At 37.7% G+C, this 24,212-nt stretch overlaps 1 protein-coding gene across 1 annotated transcript; it reads left to right on the top strand.

The window, feature by feature from the left end:
• Positions 1-356: 356 nt before the first annotated feature.
• Positions 357-21,492, top strand: LOC118804490 (titin homolog). The gene is made up of 3 exons (XM_036564977.1): positions 357-445; positions 9,338-14,911; positions 20,843-21,492. The coding sequence occupies exons 1-3, from the start codon at positions 430-432 to the stop codon at positions 21,490-21,492; spliced, it is 6,240 nt and encodes a 2,079-aa protein (XP_036420870.1). The 5' UTR covers positions 357-429.
• Positions 21,493-24,212: the final 2,720 nt, after the last annotated feature.

Here is a 24,212-nt window from a genome sequence, read left to right as displayed (position 1 = left end):
CTGGCATTCCAGTAGGTGGCAGTGATGCCCCATTTTTTTCTTCTACTATAGTTACTGTTTGGTAACAGCAATATCAGAAAAATATTTAAGATAATTGATTTACAATTAAATTAAATAATTGCTTAGATCAAATTATAAAGATAAATACAAATGTGAGATACATTTCAAATAGATTCATTCCAAAATGTATTCCAAACACAAACATATATTAAATCAATTTTTTGGCAATTTTGATACATTTCGTAACATAAAGAGCATTCTGCATTTATTTGTTTGTGTGGTTATATAGATCAGACAGCTAAAACTGGACTCTGTGACCTCTAACAATGGGGCGTGGCATGATTTTGGGAATGGTATGCTGGAGGTGGAGACATCTGATTTTTCTCTAAAAACTTCCTCCACTTTTAATCTCAGAACAACAAGCTTGAAATGGAGTCAAGTACAGGTAAGAACCAAATTACTGAAAACTCTTGTTTCTGCTTCAGATCTGCTGGAACACATTTATAATCACACTGATTAGTCTAATATCATAATCAGTTTGATGGTTATGGGATAAGAAAGAAAAGATTATATGCAGTAGTTAAATTTGTTTGCAGTGCCACCAGGTAAAATGGTGTTTGACTAAGGTGTGTGTTTTAATCCTTTCCTAGACAGATTATTATATGTATTTCAAAATAGAGACTAATTTAAAAACAATGCATTTGAGCTGACTCTCCTAACATTTTCTTAATGTAACTATCTATAGCTAGTGATATAGTGACCTTTATATTTCAGCTGTAGTTAACTTATACATAGTACATACAACTGCAGAGAAGAACAGGTTGTACAACAGAACTTATATGTAAAATTCAATAATGGAAGCTCAGTCACACTGAGCACATATTCATTTTTTTTGCATTCTTTAGTAGTAATAGCAGCTGAGACATATTACTAGTAAAAAAAAGAAAATGTTGTATGGAAAAATTAGTATTGTTGAAATGATTAGAAAATGAGAGTAGACTGAAACTAAATAAAAATATAATTACAGTAAACTGGGAAGGTTATGGAGCTTCAAGAAAAAAAAAGTCTAATGTGGCACACACGTAGTATAAGATGATTTTTGGATATTTTTCCAGAGCAGATAAAAGCAGATATAAAGAGAAGATGTCACAAATTAAGGGCACTAAAAGAAAAAAAAATAACAGTAAAAGTAGAATCTCTCTTCTGTGTGTGTGTGTGTGTGTGTGTGTAACTTTTTAAGACATTTCAAGTCTAAAATACAAAAATTGTACCAAATTATTCAGAACAAAATTGTATTATAAACTGATTGATGAATGATTGACATAGAAAAGGACAATTCATTACATTCTCTCTTCATACCAGTTCATGTTTGCTCATTGTGACTGTTTTATAATTATTACAATTAAGGTGCACGCTTGAAAGAATAAAAAGCAGACATGTCTGATATGACGTCAAACTTTTTTAACAAAATATCTGTTCTATACATCTTGTAGGGCTGGCTTGGACAATTTGAATGCTATAGCATTTGCTCACTACAGACAAAGACCAAGCTTTCAAATACTAAATAGAGAAATTAATTAGTATGCGTGTGGTCTTGAGGGACGAGAAAGAACTCTCATGTCCTGCTCTAAAGCCTGGCTAAAACAAGGCTCAGCATATGGACTAAAACTCTTTGGTCCAGATTTATAAAATGCACTGCCAGATTTACCTTGACATTAAGAACAAATGGTGTGGTGGCAACACGTATGCTCATTCAAGGATTGCCAATGTGTTTTACTCGGAGGAAAGCGCCAACCGCCAGATCTGTTACGTCAGCTAACAGACGCCTGCACTGACTAGCATCGCGCTGAGTGAGTGATGGGGGGAGAGAGGTAGCCATCCCACCCACCCACAGAGAGCGAGGTAAATTGTGCTCTCTCGGACTCCCGGCTACGGATGGCTGTAGCATCACCAGGGATCGAACTAACGATCTCCTGATGATAGGGCCAATGCAATTATAATGAATTGGAAAAAGGCCTGAATTTGTAGATCTTCTTAGATTTTACATGCTATAATATAATTCTACAATTAAAAGAATTTTAAGATGTTATACATTGATTCATTTTTTCTAGTATAAACAATATTTTCTGATAAAGGAACTTTATGTCTTGATTAAAAGTTAAAAGCATTTTACCAAACAATGTATTATTTTTTGTCAGCACTTCTTCCCTTAAAATTTGTAGCTCTGTTTCTGAGAATTTTGGTTTCTGTTGTTTGATCATATCCATATTGGCAGCCAACCAGAGCTTCTCTTGAAATAGTTCTTTATTATGTATGACCTTGTTTACAACCCCATTTCCAAAAAAGTTGGGATGCTAATAATAACATTTAAAGATTAAGAGAATCTGGACAATTCTCTGTATGCAAGGAACAAGGCCAAAAACCAGTATTTGCTGGCCATGATCATTGGGCCCTCAGGTGGCACTGCATTAAAAACAGACATGATTCTGTAGTGGAAATCACTGCATGGGCTCAGAAAAGCTTCTGAAAACCATTGTCTGTGAAAACAGTTTGTCACTGCAGAGCATGAGCTCATTTAAAATGGACTGAGCGGAAGTGGAAAAGTGTCCTGTGGTTCGACCAATAAACATTTGAAATTCTTTTTTCTTTTCCGGGCTAAAGACTACTTTGCTTGTTATCAGCGTACAGTTCAAAAGTCAGTACTCATGCTGGTATAGGGGTGCATTAGTGCACATGGCATGGGTGACCTGCACATCTGTAAAAGCACAATTAATGCTGAATGTATTACAACAGTATTGCTCCATATTAAAAGAGTCCAGGCTATAAACTTTTCTAAAGAGGCTCTAAAGATTCAGTATTAAGGTTCAGAATTCAAGCACACATTTGGCTTGCTTTCACCCGCATTTTAGCAGGTCTTTACACCTACTATTTTGTGTGCACCAATCAAACTTTTTCATCTGCCTGTACTCGGGTGCACACTAAATAAATGAACCATTGTCTGCAAAAAATCACTCTGTGGTTCTCTGTGGTTCAGTTTGCTGCTGGTGGGAAAGCTTTTTTACAATGGTGTGAATCAAAAGAGGGAATTTAGCATCAGGACACAGTTTTCAGCGCTGCACTGTATTTGGCCTATTTAATGTTGACTCTTTACAGAGGCTTGTATCATTCTTGTAACTCGAGCTGTGGCTAATAATGGCAGATGAGCAATAACAAAACATTTTGTCATATACGGAACTTATTTTGATTGGTTGGGCCAGACACTGGCAGTCTCACAAGTTCAGTTCAAACTGACGCATAATTAAAACAAGCAAATATGAAGAAGTAGAGATGGAGCGAGGTTATTTTTATTCAGTGAGTGTGAGAATACATTTTATCAAGAATATAAGTTGATGATAGATCTGGGTTTTATACCATGATGGGCTAGTGAAAGTAAAATAAGTCATTTAAAGAATGCAAATGAAACATTTATCAGTCAGTGCTGATTGATTTTTACATCAACCTGGCACCGTGCCTGATCTGTCTGCTCATCTAAAAGTGTTATGTATTATTATGTGATGTTATGTGATGTGTTCAGCTGTGTACAGAGCTAGACAATCTGGGATCGCCTTACTGAGCAGCTTACTATATTATAGGTTTCATGGTACTCATCAAGGTGTTATTGGCAGTACTTGTCCAGCAACTGAATGTTATGCCATTTGTTTTGGTTTGCAGTTAGGCAACAATAAGTAGCTGATCTGGGGTCTGTCTAAGTTGACGAGGCAAGCATTCTAAAACCCCAGCTGCATTTAGACTGCGAGGGGGGACAGTGCGTACCCCAGGACTCTCACCAGTCTCTGCCCAAACTCTTTGTAGGTCACCAAGACGGTTTTGACCTTTGAATGGGTGGCTGTGTAGCATGACACTATTGGCCTCCTGGGAAAGCGCCACAAGCGCAGTAAGAGAAACTTTAATTTTTGACTGTGACTAGTTAGTTGTGACTGTATAGACATTATGTGTGCAGCTGGTGTGCTGGGTGGTGGGTTTAGTTGGCAGTGATAGTGTCTACCATATACTGGAGATGTATGGCTATTTTAGCTAGCACTGGGCAGCGGTTTCTCCCTCTTTCAATAAAAGAGCCTTTCCTTAAAACGCAATGTTTTCTGCATCTTCTTTTTTGCCTGGACATCACAGTTGCCTGGACGGGTGCTGCAGTGTGATTGTGTTTATCTGAATGCAGTATTCTGGTTGATTGCCAGGATAGGGTGATATCACCATAGGGTTTGGAAGGAGTGTTGAAGGCATGTTGAAATAGACAGGGCGATGACTGAACAGGCTGATGTAATGACATTGCAGGATGTTAGCACATTTAGAAGTTGCATCTACCAAACTGGCCTACACACTTTTACACAGGCCTACCCAAAAAATTAATGCCACTGGTTGACACAGACCATGCAGGTGTAGCAAAACATGAGCAATAATAGTACATTAACCTATTTCACTCCTGTACGACAAACACACATTTGTTTGATCTCATATCTAGCTAAGAAAAGGGAGGATTTACCCAAGGATCAGGGATCAGATAACAATGATAATTCACACGCACACTCTTTGTTTACAAATAACTGGCTTGTTTATTATTATTTGGTATAAATGAATATAATAAATGGAGCTTATGGTCTACTCAGCAGGTTGGCACATATGAATATGATACAGAAAATTAAGCACAGAATACATGAGTTAATCTGAAACTACATTAGTCTCTGTGGGACTGGGTCCAAGCTACACCTCCTGGGTGGGAATGGGTACAGAACTAACGTATCACATTCCAGGCTATCAGATATCTTGCGTGCTGATTGTTGGCATCAAACTCAAGTCAGTTCTACTCCCTTCTTACCAGACAGTTCAATACAACTATGTTTTAAATCCCTGAATTAAGTCAGCCCTTCTTTGACTGAATGAATGTTTTAGATTAGAGCATTTGAGTAATTCAAGTTTATGCATATTCCATTACTTGGAACATTTTCTCCTAAGATAGAAAAGAGGCACTCTGATTAAGCATTAAATATGAGTTTCATTCAGAGTATTATTCTTACAAGCAAACAGATTTTTGAGGGAAATAATTATCTCTTTTTATAATGGACATAAAACAGCAAAGGATAATATAATAAACACATGCAGTTTCAAAACTGTACTAGACTACTGAACAGTTACAACTAAGATATTGTAGTGGGACAAGGCCACTTAAACCACCTATTTTCCAATTCACCATGAAACACAAACTTAGGTTAATCTCAGGTTATGGTTCTTCTGTGGACAGGGATCTATTTTGATCAAATGGTGATAATTACATACACAAAACCACAAGGGATAAAAGGATAAAGGATTAATAAAGGTATGTAGGGACTTAATGTTAGAATAACAAGTATGTAGAGAAACCAGAGATGTGAAATTCACTGGATAAACATATTGTAATTAGCTGAGACTCAAAAGTTTTATTTTGTGGTGTTTGAGCAGTACACAGAACAGAATATTCATGCTAGCATAATGACCAAGTTTAGATAAAAAGGGGGAAAAGAGTAACACAGCTGAGATGGAACCATATAGCCAAAAAAGTGAGAGTGGAACCATTGTGAAGGAGCACAAGTACCGTGGGAAAAAGGGCAAGGCAGCTGAAGAGGTGATCTTCTGGAGCATTGCATCTGACCAGACCTGGATAGGCAAGGCAGGTAAAGTAGAAGAGAAAATCACATCAAGACTCAAAGGAAAAGATGGATTCAATGGAACATATGGATTTAACTGGCCCAAAGAAAATAGCTACAAATTATCGAAGCTCAACTCCATAATAATCTTGATTAATGAAATTGGGTTACAATTCAAGAATCATGAAAAAAAATTAATTCAGTATTAATTAATTTACTTCTGCTGCATGGGAAACCATTTGTTGAGTTACACATTACACATTGATAGTTTAACTAGGACAGAGTTATTTTCCCAGTTTGATCTTGCAAAGGGTCCAAAGAATTTACAACACCCGTTTGCCCTAAAAAGGGGGTGTTGTGAGGGTTCATTATGTTGGACTGGTTGTCTGGTGGTGCTATCTTGGCCTTTCTCATCCCTGTTTTTGAGGCCAGGGGTTTTCCTCTGTAAGGAGAGGTGTGTGTAGTGCATGTGCAGATGAGGGGGGTTGGGCGAGTGTCCTCAGGCACTAAGATAATCATCAGGCATCCTCATGGTGTATCTCAAGTGACAAAGCTGTATCTTTGTCTGAAAACTTCTGATCAGTTTAGGAATTAAAAATAGCCAAGTTTGCTACAACATTGTTTTCTGCAACAGTGACAAATTACTAATAGATTCCTAACTAGGGAACATAATTCAAGGGTCCATAAAAGACTGAAATGCAGATATTCCAAGAACGCTAATTAAATGGAAAGAGGACATAAAATGGAAACAGTATGTAACAATAAAAATTAAATAAATGAATAACCAAACAAATAAATAAATACATTTAACAGAGATAAACTTTAAGAACAGAAAGAAGGAGACAGATGTGCCTTAAGGGTGTGTGGAACTTTGGCTGGACATTATTAATTTCAGACATTAGTTTGGGTGGTCAAAAACATAAGACAACTAACAAGGCAGAAAAATGATAGCCATATCACAGCGGCAAGAGGTCCATAATGTTGGAAAATAGATTTCCTTAAAGTTCATGAGAATCAAGTCACTGAAAAGCTGGCTCAGTGTCTGAAAATAGGCTGTCTGTGTTGTGATAGATAAGGCAGAAAAAGAAAGTTTGGGAGACATGCAGTTGTGTCCTTCATAAAGCAGAGTCACAAAGGATTTATTTAGTGTTCTGTCAAGAAGTAACCAAAGTTAACCTTTTTGCTAAAAAAAAGTCCATTACCTCTAGGTTCCAGAGTTGTTATCACCCTTTGGACTTTACTAAGCCAGGGATGGCTTTTGAGAAAAACCAGGTAGCTACAGCCACTAAACAAGACACTAACTCTGAATGAACTCCAGTGACAATACTGCACCCTCTGGGTATCGAATGTAAATAGCTCAGTGCTGTCAATGGGAATGGACATGCTCTTGACAGTTTGGTCTGCTGCCTTATGATGAAGTTTGTTACCTGAAACACAATTTGTACTAAGTTTCAATGTTATCTGGTTTTACGCATACATTCACTGTCCACAAACGCTATAGGCATACTATTGGCGTACAGTTACATTCACCCAAACCCCATCCATCAATGCAAAAGGACCACTATCAAAGCTTCCCCCCTACCCTTTTTACCCTATACTTGGAATTGCTTCTACAGACAGTATGGTACAATCTGTGAACCCCCCAGCAGAGATAATTACAATTACAAATACAATCAAATACAATCTCAGGAATAAAATTGGCCCTAATGTCAACCAAAAACCGTGAGCCAACAGTAGTCCTGTGGTCAGAAACTGAGCTAAAGGATGACTAACATAAATTCTGCAAGGAAAAGGATGAGCCATAGTCTCCAACGGAACAAGGTGTTCCAACAAGGTGGTTGTCTAATAAAGTAGCCGGTAATTGTAAAGTCTTTACAACTTCTGTAAAGTTTTTTTTTATTATTATTTTATGATTTTTTCATAATAAAGTCATGATTTAAAAAAAAACAAAAAACATTTAGCCAGATCCAGTCAGACTAAACAAGAAATATCATCTCAGCTTAACAAACACACCATTGAATCTATGAATTTTTTCTCATAGTTCCACTCATTGAAAGAAGAAGATGAGGTAATCCTTTATTAGTCCTACAACGGGGAAATTCACAAAAAAAGAGTGATTGTGCAAATCTGTGGACATACCACTGAAGCCATATGTTTGTGTACTAAGGCCTGCTAAGGCCTGATCCCGTGAGCTAAAGTGCAAGCCACAAGCTCAGGCCTGATCCCTGAGCTAACACGCTAACCACAAGCTTAGGTCCTATCCCTGAGCTAATGTGCAAAATGCAAGCTAAGGCCCTATCCCCAAACTAAAGTGCTAACCATGAGCTAAGGTGCTGTCTCTCAGCTAAAGTGTTAACCACAAGCCAAGGTCCTATACCCCATCTAACATACTGACTGCGAGCTAAGGCTCTATTCCTGAGACTTGTAACACTTTCAGAGCTGTCATACATCTCTTAGTTGCCTTACTCACTTGTCTCTTCCTTGCATAATCACTTAGTGCTGTAAAAGGCCTGTTCTTCCTGTTCTATCTGTCTACCATATTCAGTACATTTGAAATGTTCTTGTATTCAACCCCTAACATGTTCTTTTCTATCACCATATCATGGAGTTGCTAGAGTTGCTTGGAGTTCTTGTCTGTTCATAGTGTAGTTCAGAGGTCACCACCCTCCTCCTGGAGATCTACTGTCCTGCAGAGTTCAGTTCCAACCTGCAGCTAACATGCTGCCTTATTTAACATGAATGCTTCTGATGAAGCCAATCAAGAACTTCTGAAGAAGTTAATGAGCTGGAGCAGATGTAGCAGATTGTGGTTGGAACTAGACTCTGCAGGAAGGTAGATGTCCAGGATCAGGGCTGTGACCACTGGTGTAGTTTATGTCATGATACTCAACAGAAGTTGGACCTTCCAGATACAGGTGTATTTATACTACAGTAACTTGCAACCCTTTGACAGCACATAGGTGCTCTCTGTTTAACTAATTATGTGAATTTTAACACCAACTGAATGTACCTAACAAAGACACAAAGCACCACTCTTGCGAAACACCAAAAGAGCACTTATAGCATGCCTGTGGGGAGAATTTTAGGCCTGTTAAATGTGAGTGTGTGAGTGAGTGAGATATGAGTTACAAGCCCAGTCTATGAGGTACTTCATGTAGTGTTCTCTTTTGCTACAAAACTGTTCTGCAGGTGCAAGTTAGAATGTTTAACGGCATTTTTACCATTGTTCAATCGAGGGTGCAGTGCTTGTTTTGATCCCTGTAGAACTGGATCTACTGAAGCTTCAGATTAAACTTAACTTGTTATAAAGGATTGCCATCTGCCAAGTTAAAAGCACTAAATTAAACAAATAAAAAAATGATTGAAATGATAAGAACAGTGCCTATAGTCTTACTAGTTCATGGCATGAGGTGTTTTTTCTCAATATATAGTCATGTTTCCCCATGGAACTTGAAGAACATACATGCAAATCTTAGAAGGAAAAGGCTTGCTGGTTAGAGTAAAAGAAGACATTACAGTAGAATAAAAGTAGCCAATAAGTAATGGTATTTTTAAAGAAATGTATAATTTAAACAAATCCTTATGATTAAAAATCTGCGAATGAACTCGAGTGTTGGAGTGATCACTTTTAACTGATATTTTTTCCCTATTTCTCCTAGTGGAAAAAGAAAGACATGAACCTACAAAAGAGCCTCAAGAGAATTCTGAAGCAGACGAGGAAAACAATAAACCAGAGACAGAGCCGAAAAAGAATGATGGAGTAGAAGTGGGAAACAGTAAACAAACAACAAAGCTGAAAGACAATGATGGAGCAATGGAAGAAAACCTGAAACCAAGAACAGAGCTGAATGAGCAAGATGGAGCAGAAGGAGATAGTGAACCTGCAAGAGAGCCGAAAGAAAATGAAGGAGCAGAAGAGGGAAATGGTGAACCAGCAACAGACCTGAAAGAGAACAATGGAGCAAAAGAGGGAGACAGTGAACCAGCAACAGAGCTCAAAGAAAACAGTGGAGCAAAAGAGGGAGACAATGAACCAATAACAGAGCTGAAAGCAAATGATGTAGCAGAAGAGGGAGAAAGAAAACAAGCAACAGAGCTGAAAGAAAATGATGGAGAAAAAGAAGGAGACAGCAAACCTACAGGCCTTAAAGAGAACAACGGCGTGAAGGAAGGCAACAGTGAACCAGCAACACAGCTGAAAGAGAATGATGGAGTAAATGTAAACAGTGAACCAGCAATACAGCTGAAAGAGAATGATGGAGTAAATGTAAACAGTGAACCAGCAATACAGCTGAAAGAGAATGATGGAGTAAATGTAAACAGTGAACCAGCAACACAACTGAAAGAGAACAATGGAGAAAATGTAAACAGTGAACCAGCAACAGAGATGAAAGAGAACAATGGAGGAAAGGAAGGAGACATTGAACTATTAACAAAGCTGAAAGAGAATGATGTAGTAGAAGAGGGAGAAAGTGAACAAGCAACAGAGCTAAAAGAGAATGACAGAGTGAAAGAAGACAACAGTGAATCAGCAACAGAGCCAAAAGAGAATGATGGAGCAGAAGTGCAAGATAGTAAACAAGCAAAAGAGCTGAAAGAAAATTATGGAGTGACAAAAGGAAACAGTGAACAAGCAACAGAGCTGAAAGAACATAATGGAGCAGAAGAGGGTGAGAGTGAATCAGCAACAGAGCCAAACAAGAAGGACAGAGAAAAAGAGGGAGACAGTGAACTAACAACAGAGCTGAAAGAAATTAATGGAGCAGAAGAATTAGATAGTGAACCTGTAACAGAGCTCAAAAAGGATGATAAAGCAGAAGAAGAAGAAGAAGAAGAAAATGAAAAGGCAGCACAGCTTACAGAGAATGACAGAGCAAAGGAAGGAGAGAGTGAACCATCAACAGAGGTAAAAGAGAATGATGGAACAGAAACGGGAGACAGTAAACAAACAACAGAGCTGAAAGAAGATGATGGAGTGACAAAACAAAACAGTGAACCAGCAACAGATCTGAAAGAGAACAAAGAAGAAGTTAGAGATAGTGAACCAGCAACAGAGCCAAAACAGAAGAAGAGAGCAAAAGAGGGAGTCAGTGAACTAACAAAAGAGCTGAAAGAAATTAATGGAGCCGAAGAATTAGATAGTGATCCAGCAACAGAGAATGATAGAGCAGAAGAAGGAGAAAATGAAAAGGCAGCACAGCTGAAAGAGAATGACAGAGCAAAGGAGGGAGACAGTGAACCAGCAACAGAGCCGAAAGAGAATGATGACGCAGAAGAGGGAGACAATAAAAAAGCAACAGAGCTGAAAGAGAATGACAGAGCAAAGGAAGGAGAGCTGAAAGAGAAAGATGGAGTGAAGGAAGACAACAGTGAACCGGTAACAGAGCTGAAAGAGAATGATGGAGCAAAGGAAGGAGACAGTGAACCAGCAAGAGAGCTGAAAGAAACCGGTGGAGCAGAAGAGGGAGACAGTGAATCAGCAACAGAGCCAAAAGAGAACAATGGAGTGAAGGAAGGAGACATTGAAGAAACCTCAAAAGAGAATGATGGAGAAGATGTGGGAAACAGTAAACAAGGAAACAGTGAACCAGTAACAGAGCTGAAAGAACACAATGGAGCAGAAGAGGGTGAGAGTGAATCAACAACAGAGCCAAACAAGAAGGACAGAGCAAAAGAGGGAGACAGTGAACTAACAACAGACCTGAAAGAAATTAATGGAGCAGAAGAATTAGATAGTGAACCTGTAACAGAGCTCAAAAAGGATGATAAAGCAGAAGAAGAAGAAGAAGAAAGTGAAAAGGCAGCACAGCTTAAAAAGAATGACAGAGCAAAGGAAGGAGAGAGTGAACCATCAACAGAGGTAAAAGAGAATGATGGAACAGAAACGGGAGACAGTAAACAAACAACAGAGCTGAAAGAAGATGATGGAGTGACAAAACAAAACAGTGAACCAGCAACAGAGCCAAAAGAAAATGATGGAACAGAAATGGGAGGCAGTAAACAAGCTACAGAGCTGAAAGAAAACAATAGAGCGACTGAAGAAAACAGTGAACCAGCCACAGAGCTAAAAGAGAATGATGGAGGGAAGGAAAAACACAGTGATCCAACAATAGAGCTGAAAGAGAACAATGGAGCAAAGGAAAGACAAAATGTGCCAGAAATAGAGCTGAAAGAGAATGAGGGAAACAGTAAACAAGCAGCAGAGATGAAAGAAAATGATGAAGTGACAAAACAAAACAGTGAACCAGCAACAGACCTGAAAGAAAACAATGAAGTGAAGGAAGAGCCGAAAGGGAATGATGGGACCGAAGAGGGAGAAAATAAAAAAACAACAGAACAGAAAGAGAATGATGGAGTGAAGGAAAGACACAGTCAGCAAGCAATAGAGCTGAAAGAGAATGAGAGAGCAAAAGTGGGAGACAGTAAACAAGTAGCAGAGCTTGAAGAAAACAATGAAGCAGAAGCAGATAGTAAAATAGCAGCAGAGCTGAAAGAGAATGATGGAGCAGAAGTAGAAGACAGTAACCAAGCAACTGAACTGAAAGAAATCAATGGAGCGACAGAAGGAAACAGCGAACCAGCAACAGAGACAAAAGAGAATGATGAAGCAGAAGAGGGAGACAATAAAAAAGCAATAGAGTTGAAAGAGAATGATGAAGTGAAGAAAGACAAGAGTGAACCAGCAACAAAGCTCAAAGACAATGATGAAGCAGAAGAGGGAGACAGTAAAAAAGCAACAGAGCTGAAAGAGAACGACAGAGCAAAGGAGGGAGACAGTGAATCAGCAACAGAACTGAAAGAAAATGATGGAGAGAAGGAAAGACACAGTGATCCAGCAAAGGAAGAGGGAGATAGTGAGCCATCAGCAGAGCTGAGAGAGAATGTTGGAATAGAAGAGGATGACAGTAAAAAAGCAACAGAGCTGAAAGAGAAAGATGAAGTGAAGAAAGACAAGAGTGAACCAGCAACAAAGCTCAAAGACAATGATGAAGCAGAAGAGGGAGACAGTAAAAAAGCAACAGAGCTGAAAGAGAACGACAGAGCAAAGGAGGGAGACAGTGAATCAGCAACAGAACTGAAAGAAAATGATGGAGAGAAGGAAAGACACAGTGATCCAGCAACAGAGCTGAAAGAGAACGATGGAGTGAAGGAAAGACACAGTGATCCAGCAATAGAGCTGAAAGAGAACGATGGAGTGAAGGAAAGACACAGTGATCCAGCAATAGAGCTGAAAGAGAATGATGGAGTGAAGGAAAAACACAGTGATCCAACAATAGAGCTGAAAGAGAATGATGGAGTGAAGGAAAGACACAGTGATCCAACAATAGAGCTGAAAGAGAATGATGGAGTGAAGGAAAGACACAGTGATCCAGCAATAGAGCTGAAAAAGAACGATGGAGTGAAGGAAAGACACAGTGATCTAACAATACAGCTGAAAGAGAACGATGGAGTGAAGGAAAGACACAGTGATCCAACAATAGAGCTGAAAGAGAACGATAGAGTGAAGGAAAGACACAGTGATCCAGCAATAGAGCTGAAAGAGAACGATGGAGTGAAGGAAAGACACAGTGATCCAGCAATAGAGCTGAAAGAGAATGATGGAGTGAAGGAAAGACACAGTGATCCAGCAATAGAGCTGAAAGAGAATGAGGGAAATAGTAAACAAGTAGCAGAGATGAAAGAAAAAAATGATGAAGTGACAAAACAAAACAGTGAACCAGCAACAGACCTGAAAGAAAACAACGAAGTGAAGGAAGAATACGTTGAACCAGTAACAGAGCTGAAAGGGAATGATGGAGCCGAAGAGGGAGAAAATAAAAAAACAACAGAACAGAAAGAGAATGATGGAGTGAAGGAAAGACACAGTGATCCAGCAATAGAGCTGAAAGAGAAAGAGAACAATGGAGTGAAGGGAAGACACAGTGATCCAACAATAGAGCTGAAAGAGAACGATGGAGTGAAGGAAAGACACAGTGATCCAGCAATAGAGCTGAAAGAGAACGATGGAGTGAAGGAAAGACACAGTGATCCAACAATACAGCTGAAAGAGAATGATGGAGTGAAGGAAAGACACAGTGATCCAGCAATAGAGCTGAAAGAGAACGATGGAGTGAAGGAAAGACACAGTGATCCAACAATACAGCTGAAAGAGAACGATGCAGTGAAGGAAAGACACAGTGATCCAACAATAGAGCTGAAAGAGAACGATGGAGTGAAGGAAAGACACAGTGATCCAACAATAGAGCTGAAAGAGAATGATGGAGTGAAGGAAAGACACAGTGATCCAACAATAGAGCTGAAAGAGAATGATGGAGTGAAGGAAAAACACAGTGATCCAGCAATAGAGCTGAAAGAGAATGAGGGAAATAGTAAACAAGCAGCAGAGATGAAAGAAAAAAATGATGAAGTGACAAAACAAAACAGTGAACCAGCAACAGACCTGAAAGAAAACAACGAAGTGAAGGAAGAATACATTGAACCAGTAACAGAGCCGAAAGGGAATGATGGAGCCGAAGAGGGAGAAAATAAAAAAACAACAGAACAGAAAGAGAATGATGGAGTGAGGGAAAGACACAGTGATCCAGCAATAGAGCTGAAAGAGAATGAAAGAGCAAAAGTGGGAGACAGTAAACAAGTAGCAGAGCTTAAAGAAAACAATGAAATAGAAGCAGATAGTAAAACAGCAGCAGAGCTGAAAGAGAATGATGGAGCAGAAGTAGGAGACAGTAACCAAGCAACTGAACTGAAAGAAATCAATGGAGCGACAGAAGGAAACAGTGAACCAGCAACAGAGACAAAAGAGAATGATGAAGCAGAAGAGGGAGATAATAAAAAAGCAACAGAGCTGAAAGAGAAAGATAGAGTGAAGGAAGACAACAGTGAACCAGCAACAGAGCTGAAAGAGAATGATGGAACAAAGGAAGGAGACAGTGAACCAGCAAGAGAGCTGAAAGAAACTGGTGGAGCAGAAGAGGGAGACAGTGGATCAGCAACAGAGCCAAAAGAAAACATTGGAGTGAAGGAAGGAGACATTGAAGAAACGTCACAGCCAAAAGAGAATGATGGAGAAGATGTGGGAGACGGTAAACAAGCTACAGAGCTGAATGGAAACAATGTAGTGACAGAAGGAAACAGTGAACCAGCAACAGAGCTGAGAGAGAACACTGGAGCAGAAGAAGATAATGACCTAGCAACAGCGCTGAAAGAAAATGATGGAGCGAAGGAAGTAAAAGGTGAATCAGCAAAAAAATTACACCCAGTGTGCGTGAGTGATCAAAACTATAGGCTTCCTTTGTTATAGCTGAGCTTTGGAATAAAAACTCCTAAAAAGAGAGGTCTCTAAATCCTCACATTGTACATAGTTCAGCTTTAAGTGGTAGGTACCAACATGAAGGAACATGAGTTTGTTTACATTCCCTGCCCCCCCCAAAAATACATTAAAACTGTAGGGATGTGAAAATACAATTTAGGCCCTTTAAAAACAAAGACAGTAAAAAATAAAAAAATAAGACTATAATAATTATAATAAAATAGTCAAAGTTACTATTTCAAGCACAATTTCAAGCACTATTTCAAACAATATTTACAGCTTTTCAATTGTGTTTCTTTCTGGAACTTGATTAAATGCAGTGTCTTGTTCACACTATCAGTTGGGCTTGTTTGGTGTGTCAGGTGGAAATTCTGACAATCCTGCTTTGAAAGTAGCTTTCAAAAAGTAGATAAAATTAGTCACTACTTTTTCTGGAAAAGTAGCTAAATTGTAGCTAGCTACAAATTTTGGGAAAGTAGCTACAAAGTAGCTAACTACTAATTTTTCAGTAGCTATCCCAACCCTGGTAATATTGCTGCAACTCCTAGTTATATCTGTACTCATTGTGCTTTTAGACTACTTCATACCACTTAGTGCTTGCTATCATTTAAATATAACAAATCTGTTTTATATGCTATGTAAATATGCAAATACCATACTTTTATTTCTACTTATACTTTAACTTATTTTCTGCATAGTATATGTAAGTTTATGTGCAATTATATGTCTTGCTACTGAAACACTGCAATTCAATTTCCCTTTGGGATCAGTAAAGTTCTATCTATCTATCTATCTATCTATCTATCTATCTATCTATCTATCTATCTACCTACCTACCTACCTACCCACCTACCCACCTACCCACCCACTAGGGAGGGGGGTGTTGTAGGCACATGCAAGTGCTACTTTGCATGCCACACCCCTAGAGCTCCCCCAGACACCACACTGTTTTAAACAGTGCTATCATAGTTAATTTGCTTAATGCAACTGACCTGATGAATTCAGCAATCTAGCTACTTGTAAACAGCTAATAAAATGGCACAATAGCAAGATTTAGAGTTGAAATTGTCCCAGGTTCTTTCCTTAATTTTAAGAACTTTTCTGTATTCTAAAAAAAAGCTGACTGCTTCAGTTATAGCATCCATAGATACTTGACAGCAAAGTTATGTTGTTTTATTATTTTTAATTATTTCACTAATAGTTAATTTAAGTTATTTTTAGTTAAGTTATTGAGTGGATATTCCCCCCTTCTAAAATTATGGACATGAGAGAGAGCATAAGCTTTACCATTCTTAGTACAATATCTGTAAGAGATGAGAATTAAATCTGGCAGATGGCCCTAAGGATATATTCTAAGTTGCGATGAGATGAGTAGAATGCACAGGGATGGAGTGACCCCTCCAACCAGTGAGGCCACTCCTCCAGGGCTAGTTTAATGACCAAGAGTTCCTTACTAACTACATCATATTTACGTTCAGCTGGACTGAGTTTCTTGGATTAGAAGGCAATAGACTATTATTGGGAGCGCTCCTTGACTCCCATCTCATCTACACAAAACAGTGATGGATCTTGGTGACGGAGAATGGAAGCTAAAGTGAAATGTTGTTTGAAGGAGGTGAAAGCCTCCTCTACAGCAAGCGAAGAGCTTGGATGGCATTGAGCCCTCTTATGGAGGGAAGTGACAGGTGATGTAATAGGGCTGAAGTTCCTGAATAGTTGGTAAACCCTAGGAACTTTGTAGTTCACAGACAGTCTTGGGATGGGGCAAGTCGATCAGTGCTTGCACTTTCTTTGTCTCCCTGAGTACCTTTTCGAGTGTTATTACAGAACCTAAGAAGGAGAGAGAAAAGAGATGAAATCAACACTTCTCCTTTTGACAAACAGCTGGTGTCCCAAGAGCCTTGTTAACATACAACTCACATGATCAACATTCTCCTCCAGCTTGTGCGAATACACTAAGATGTCGTCTATGTATACAACAACATACCTGTAGAGCATGCCACAGAGTACTTCATCAACAAAGTATTTGAACAGCACTGGGGTATTGCATGGCCATAATGGCCAGTCATAGTGGAGAAGGCCTTTTTCCACACATGTCCATCTTGGATACACATAAGGTTGTATGTACTCTTCAAGTCCTCTCCAGACATCTTACCAGTAGCAGAGCTCAAACATCATTTTAAATAGAATAGTGAACTGCTCATATATTTTTTTCGCTGTAGCATGTTCCCAGGCCTTGCTTGTGAGTAGTGATCTGCAAACCTTGATGGATTATGGGCCATAAACAGGAATACTACAACAGGAAGTCTCCGGGTTTCACTGTATTTGTGTCTATTTTGGAATTACAGTGACAGAAGAAATTGGTTGTTGCTCAGTGCAGCCAGTGGTTTGTGCAATGTTAGGCAGATAGGTTACAGCCTATGTTGGAGTCTTTCATATATAATATTGACAGGGATGTACACTCTGCGGTTGGATATTCATTGTTTTCCCATTAGCCGTGAGACTGTCTTGCATCCTTTTAACTCTTTCAGTTTTCGCAAATGAGTAAAAGCCAAGGCCGAGATGTACTCTTGTCCGGTCTCTTGCTCAGTCACTCTCTCTTTTTTTTAAAAAAAAAGGTTAACTATTTCAGCCTAAAAAAATGCTTTTGTCAAACATATCAAATAATTACTTTGATTAGGTAAAAAAAAAAAAATAGTCCAAATGAACAAATGCAATCATTTCAATCTGTTCAACCATTTTAATTCTTTCCCAAATAAGCCTTAATGAAAATTATAAGCACAGTGAGTATAATAATATGGACAGTTTTTATTTGAATCATTATATAATAATAATTAATTATATTTTTAGGACATGTATTAGGCTATATATTATAAACTAAAATTGATGATGAATTTACAATGAAATTGATGATGAATTTACAATGAACCTAAAACAGATTTTATTTTTGCCTCTTTCCCCTTTTTATTTCTATATTCTGAAAAAAATCTTAATCTGGTCTTCGTCTTGGCCTTGACTCATACTCACCTCTAGTGGTCTTGACATCACAAATACATTACATGTCGATGTATCTACAATCCAAAAAAATGTGAAACTTGAAATCTCTGCCATTCACATGTAATTTGTTAAAATTAAACCACCTACTCATCTAGCTTTTATATGTCAAAACTAAACCTTCAAACTTCCCCAGACTTTCACACATGCAGACTTAAAGTGCATGTTATAGAAAAAGTCTAGTGGGCTGTAGGGCTTTCTAAGTATACCACTGATCTAGGTTTTAAGGGGGATAATGCTGTCTTACTGTGAACTTCCAAATAGTCTGCTTGGACTACAGACTTCAGCAGGCCTTACTTGTGGAATTACCCTTCATAGCAAAACAGATATAATGTAAACAAAATGTGAATCATTCCAAAAAATCCTAAATGAAAATCAAAACTTTTTTGAAACAAACAAATAAAAATGTCTTCCAATTTTATGAATACACCATTCAGGTGCAAATGTGCAATTTTGTTATCAATATCAACCATGGATGAGAGCCGAGCTGAAATCCTATCATTAGCACTTTTTATACTCTTGCAGTCCTGTGACCTTACAGATTCTAAAAGATTTCTTTGTTAGTGATGGATTCAAAAGACTTTTTCAATGATATTAACACATGCTCTGTGATGCTAATTGAAATATGTTTTATTCTTGTTGCCACCTTGAATAGACTTCTGAAAAGAATACCGTTTAATTCTTACTCCAAATGTCAATACCTTTATTCCTGAATTGTTTTTTTTTTCTATGACGTTAGATTTCCTTTGAACTAGTTACTTCACTGTTCATTCTGCATTTCTCATTTTCAACATTTTTTCAACATTTCCCTTTTACAATATCCCCAGCTAATCACTCTTAAAAAAAGCTAGAACAGTTTTTTTGGGTGATGTCATGGAAGAACAATTTTAACTTCTCTGAAGAACCTTTCAATAGATGATTCTTTCGAGAACCATTTTTGTATGTGAGATGTGTGAGTATGAGGAACCTTTTTAAAATCTAAAGAACCTCCAAATAATGTAAAGGTTCTAGGAAGAACTCTAAAACTGCCAATAAGCCAATCTCCTAAAAGTAAGTATAAACTCTATCATGAAATAATTATATGATCATGAATTGATTATTTAAAAGTTTCACAAAAGTACAAAAACGTAAAAAAAACTACAAAACTGAAAGAGGAATCACATTTTTAAAGAGTCGGACCAATTTTGTGAGTAAAACTTCACTCTAGGCCTTCTGGAATTCCCTGAAACATCAAAAAAACTGAGAATGTGGTAGTCAAGGCTAGGGCTCTTTACTGAAGGACTGTAAAACTGCAACATACAAAAAAATACATGTTAATTTGTTTTATAAGCAAGCTACTCCTATCCAATATAAATGTGTCATATGCATGTGTACTACCATTAGCTTAGCACTAAAATACTTTTAGAGTTTGCTAACAGAGATTAGCACTGTTGTATCAGTAGTAGCTTTGGACATTTATGTTGCTCAGTACCAAATCATCCCTAAATGAGTTTGGTTTAATTCAGAATAACATATTTGTAAGAATAACAGCAAGATAGCAATATAATACTAATAATAAGCACCTCCTCATTTGGTAGAGTAGTACATTTACAGTTTGAGAGCAAGAAGAAAGGTGGAGGGAAGATACATATCCTTTATCAACACTCTTCACCTGTTTGATCCTGAGCTCTCTTTAAAGGAACTGAATCACAGAGTGAAAGAGCGCATGTCTCTGTGTGCTCCTGGACCTCATGCTATAGTCCTGGTTCTACAGTCACTTCCTCAGGTCTGATAAAGCCGAAAAACACACCCTGGTTCTAACCACACAAAAGTGCAGTAAGGTACCAGTGTAGATCTAGACAAAGAGAATGTGTCTCAGAAGATCATTACTGAATGCAGCAAAAGGAATTTTGAGTTTAGCAGCAAATGCGGTCACTCAGCTCTTGTGGAGATGATGAAAAAGATGGTTAAGGAAAATGGGGGGAGTCACCTTTAATGGGAGGAATATGAGAAGGTTTCAGTTGCAATGAAACAGCAAGAGTCTGACCAAACAGTACAGAAAATTATGAAAAATAATGTGGACAAAGAAAACAAAAATACTGGACAATTACCTTATTTTTGTAAACATCAATTTAAACAATTATTATTTCATACTGAATTTTTTTTTTTTTGGCTTAAAAACAACACCGTGTATCTGTATCAAACAAAGACAAGGTGTCAGGACTATGATAAACAAATACTTTTAATAAAAAGAGTCCAAGACAGTGATTTTGGTCACTCACACTAATATTACTTTAAGAATGGGCATTTGAGTGCTCCTGAAAATTTTTTCACAATTAGTAAATATTCAGATTGCAAGTGTTACTCAGCGTTCATCTATGAACTTCTCTTCGACTTCTGCAATATTAGCACTAAATCTCTTGCAACAAATCTGTTAAAAAATATTTATTTTTGCTAATTGTTACCCTCGGTTCCATGGCTGGGGTCTTTTCTGTTTGGAGTTTGCATGTTCTCCCCGTGTCTGTGTGGGTTTCCTCCAGGGTTTCCTCCCACAGTCCACAGACATGCAGACAGGGCCAGTTGGACACGCTAAATTGCCCCTAGGTGCGAGTGTGTATGAACATATATGTCTGTGTGTCTGCCCTGTGATGGACTGGTGACCTGTTCAGGACCACATCCCATACCTCCCCACCCCAACCCAGAAGGATAAACGCTTTAGAAAATGTGTGTGTGTGTGTGTTATTGTTACCCATTTTAATGTGTCTGTATGCATGTCAGTACAGGTTTATGTACCTCTAAACACAGTTTGTTTATCCTTCAGTATTTCAGAGGCTTAACTTGGTTCTGTGTGGGAGTGATGGAGCAGTGAAGTCCTCCATATCAGATCTCATACTGGGTCAGAGAGAGCTCAGTCCAGAGTCCAGCTCAGTGTGCGTGAGGAGGGAGGGAGAAGTGTGTGGACGTCTGGTCACTCTGGTGGAGATGCCAGCTCTCTACAACACTCAGCTCTCAGAGGAGGAAGTGATGCAGGAGACTCTCCGCTGTGTTTCTCTCTGTGATCCTGGAGTTCATGCTTTTCTCTTCATCGTTCCTGAGGGTCCCCTCTCTGATGAAGACAAAAAAGAAATAGAGAAGATCCATAGAATCTTTGGCTCCGGAGTCTTTAGCATGGTAGTCCTCACTAAAGGGTCTCAGCAGAAGGCAGTAAAGTTAGATGATGCCATCAAAAATATTAACAAAACTTACAAAGGACATATTTGTGTTCTGGATACCAGTGAAAGGTCAGTGCTTTTACAGCAGATTGAGCAGAGGTTGGTACAAAACAGTACTAGCTACTACACAATAGCCATGTCATTGCACCTGGATGCACAGGTGGAAACACTGAAATCTCTAAAGTCAGAGATTGAAGAACTGAAGAAAACAATCAAATGTCTTGAAGATGAAAATAAGAATAAGATACAAGGTAAGTAAAGTTTAATAATCAGTATATATACTGAAAAAGGGCCTGAGGTACTAAGCCTTTTACACCAATTTCAAATGTAATTTATAAACATTCCTCTAACATGTTATGAATTCAACTAGAATATGAGCCTAAACACACAGTTTAGTCTGTGCATATGGAAAAATGTAGAACAGACTTCTCTCCCTCATGTATATGCATTTAAGGGAGCGCTGCACAAAACATAGGAGAAGATTTTGGAAGTGGTGGAGATTAGATATTCCTCTTGATTTACTAAGTTTGAGCTACTTGTGGCGGGCGGTTTTGTGTTTTTATTCCCCCTACCTTTAGTAGGGAACCTTTAGTAAATTTGATTTAAAGGAGCAATTTGTAAGATTTTTAGTCCAAAACACTTTAAAATTATCAACAGAATGTGAAGAAATAACAGTTTTGACAGTGTGTCAAAGACATCTGTGTTTTGTGTGGCAGAGATATCTACTGAAGTTAGCATGCTAACTGGCTAGCCCTGGCACATCCTGTCTCATAATTCCAATTTGTACCTAAAGTGGTGATGGTGAGTCATTGTAGCGTTGAGTCTGCCATCAGTCCAACATGAGAGGATGAAGAATTAGCACGCCCAGTCCTGGCAAGAAAACAAGTTTAGCAGCAAAGAAAAAAGTGATATAGAAGCTAAACAAGATACAACATTGGCATTGCATTTCACCACTGGAGAAAGCTCTTTGTAAGTAAAAGGATGAAGTTTGATGCAGAACACACAATGTTTCTTCAGACTGGGCAGCAAACGGGGAGAAGTGAAAAGGGAGAAGACGGGACTGTTTCGAGTATGAATTTGACGGGTCGCGTCATCTTATATATATATATATAGCTCAAAAATGTGTTGTTGAGAGCAGACATAGCCTAGACTGAAGCACAAGACTCTCACATGCCGAAATAATATTTTCCAATATGATACTAATTAAACTCTCAGGTTCAAAGTCAGAGTTCAAAACACATTTCAAAATTTTAACTGCCTATTAGGGCTTCAGACTAAAGCCTTTTGTTTTGAATGACCCTATATCTTAATTCTGTTTATTTTATGAAAACAAATGATTGAACATTAAATTTTATCACTTCCAAAACAAAAGTAACACTACCAAAACTCACTAGTGACTGTTTCGGAAGTGACAGTTTTAGCTAATTTTGAGCATAACTCAAAAACTCTAGCTAGTACAAAAGCAGGTGTACACACATAAAATCATAATATTTTTCATTAAAACACAAAAAAAAGTTTACATAATTGCAAAATTTGTTTTTGTATAGACATTAAGTGCACTGTTAACTGTTAGTTGAGTTTATTATTAGTTCATAGCTTATTTACTCATTAACTGTGTATTACCTACTACTTATTACACTTCCATTTAACTCATGTGTGTGTTTACTCATATAAAAAAGTAACATAGGAGTTTACTATGAGTACTTCCCATTAATTATCTGTTAATTAAACTACTGATTTTTTAATTACATACTACTTTGTGCTCCACCCTGTATAATGATTATTTTTACTAAAATTTACACTACAAACTCATTAAGACCTCATTAGTTACTGATATCTTAATTTCTGTCTACTTGTTTTCGTGTCCTCTCAAGTGAAAAATATATTTACATTATCAATTCAGGTTTATTCTAAATAATTCCAAACAGGAATCACTAATATTTCAGTTTTTTTACCTAAAACAAGTCCTTCACACTTGCACTTTTCATCCAATGACAGGTTCTTTAGGATCAAAGAGTGTTTTTTGTATTTTTTATTTTTATTTTATTTCCCATAGAATTGTTTCGAATCCCTTTTGGCACATCATAAGATAATCAGATAACAGTATTAGAGATCCTACCAACATGTGTTCATTCCATTACTCATAAGAGGAACTGTTAACATATATCTTTGAATAAGCAACCTGTGTTTTAGGCCTAACCAGTATGTCCACTTAATGAAGATGAGATGCTATTTCAAGGCAGAATCACACCTGTAATTTCTTAAATTAGTTGGAATATATCTCTCACACATGTTCAGCTTTAGGTATGCCCTCCACTGAGAAGGTCAACAACGTTTTTACTGTGATTCACAGTAAAATGTGCACAGGCAACCCTTAATTAATGAATTTGTTGTTTAATTATTATATTACTAGTGGAGATTATCACTTTACTTGGAGGGGCACTTAAAGTAGTAATTGATGGTAAAGTACTATGAAAAAAGGCACAATAATTGGTGAAAATGTAAAGACAGCTCTGAGGATAGTGAATCAGCTGAACATGTGGAGATGAAGGAAACAGTGCAGTGGAGGATAAATCAGTAGATTATTTAACAGATAATTAACATTACTAACATATAAGTATATAATCAGGCGCTAAGTAATAACTAATGCCCTTAATGTAAAGTGTTACCCATACTCTTCTTAAATGACTAAAGTCTGAATACTTGATTGTTTTTTAAATATATTTTTTTTCACTCTGGGACTGGAGTTGGAACTAATTCTGTAGAGTGGCTCATAAAAAAATATAATGTAATGCTATGACTCGTTCATGTTTTAATATATTTTTGTACCTTGAAGTGGAAGAACGCGGGGTGCAAAATGTATCATGATGCAGCAGCAATGTGTGCAGAGTCTGTGCTTCACAAACGATCTTCTCTATTGTATATTTTTTTGTACCTGTACTATCTTACATTTTGTAAATTACATTGTAATTTTTTTCC

The sequence above is a fragment of the Colossoma macropomum genome, unplaced genomic scaffold (assembly GCF_904425465.1).
Source record: "Colossoma macropomum unplaced genomic scaffold, Colossoma_macropomum, whole genome shotgun sequence".
In the NCBI taxonomy this organism is placed as follows: domain Eukaryota; kingdom Metazoa; phylum Chordata; class Actinopteri; order Characiformes; family Serrasalmidae; genus Colossoma; species Colossoma macropomum.
The sequence above is the reverse complement of the archived record's forward strand: the minus strand, read 5'-3'. Positions and strand labels throughout refer to the sequence as shown.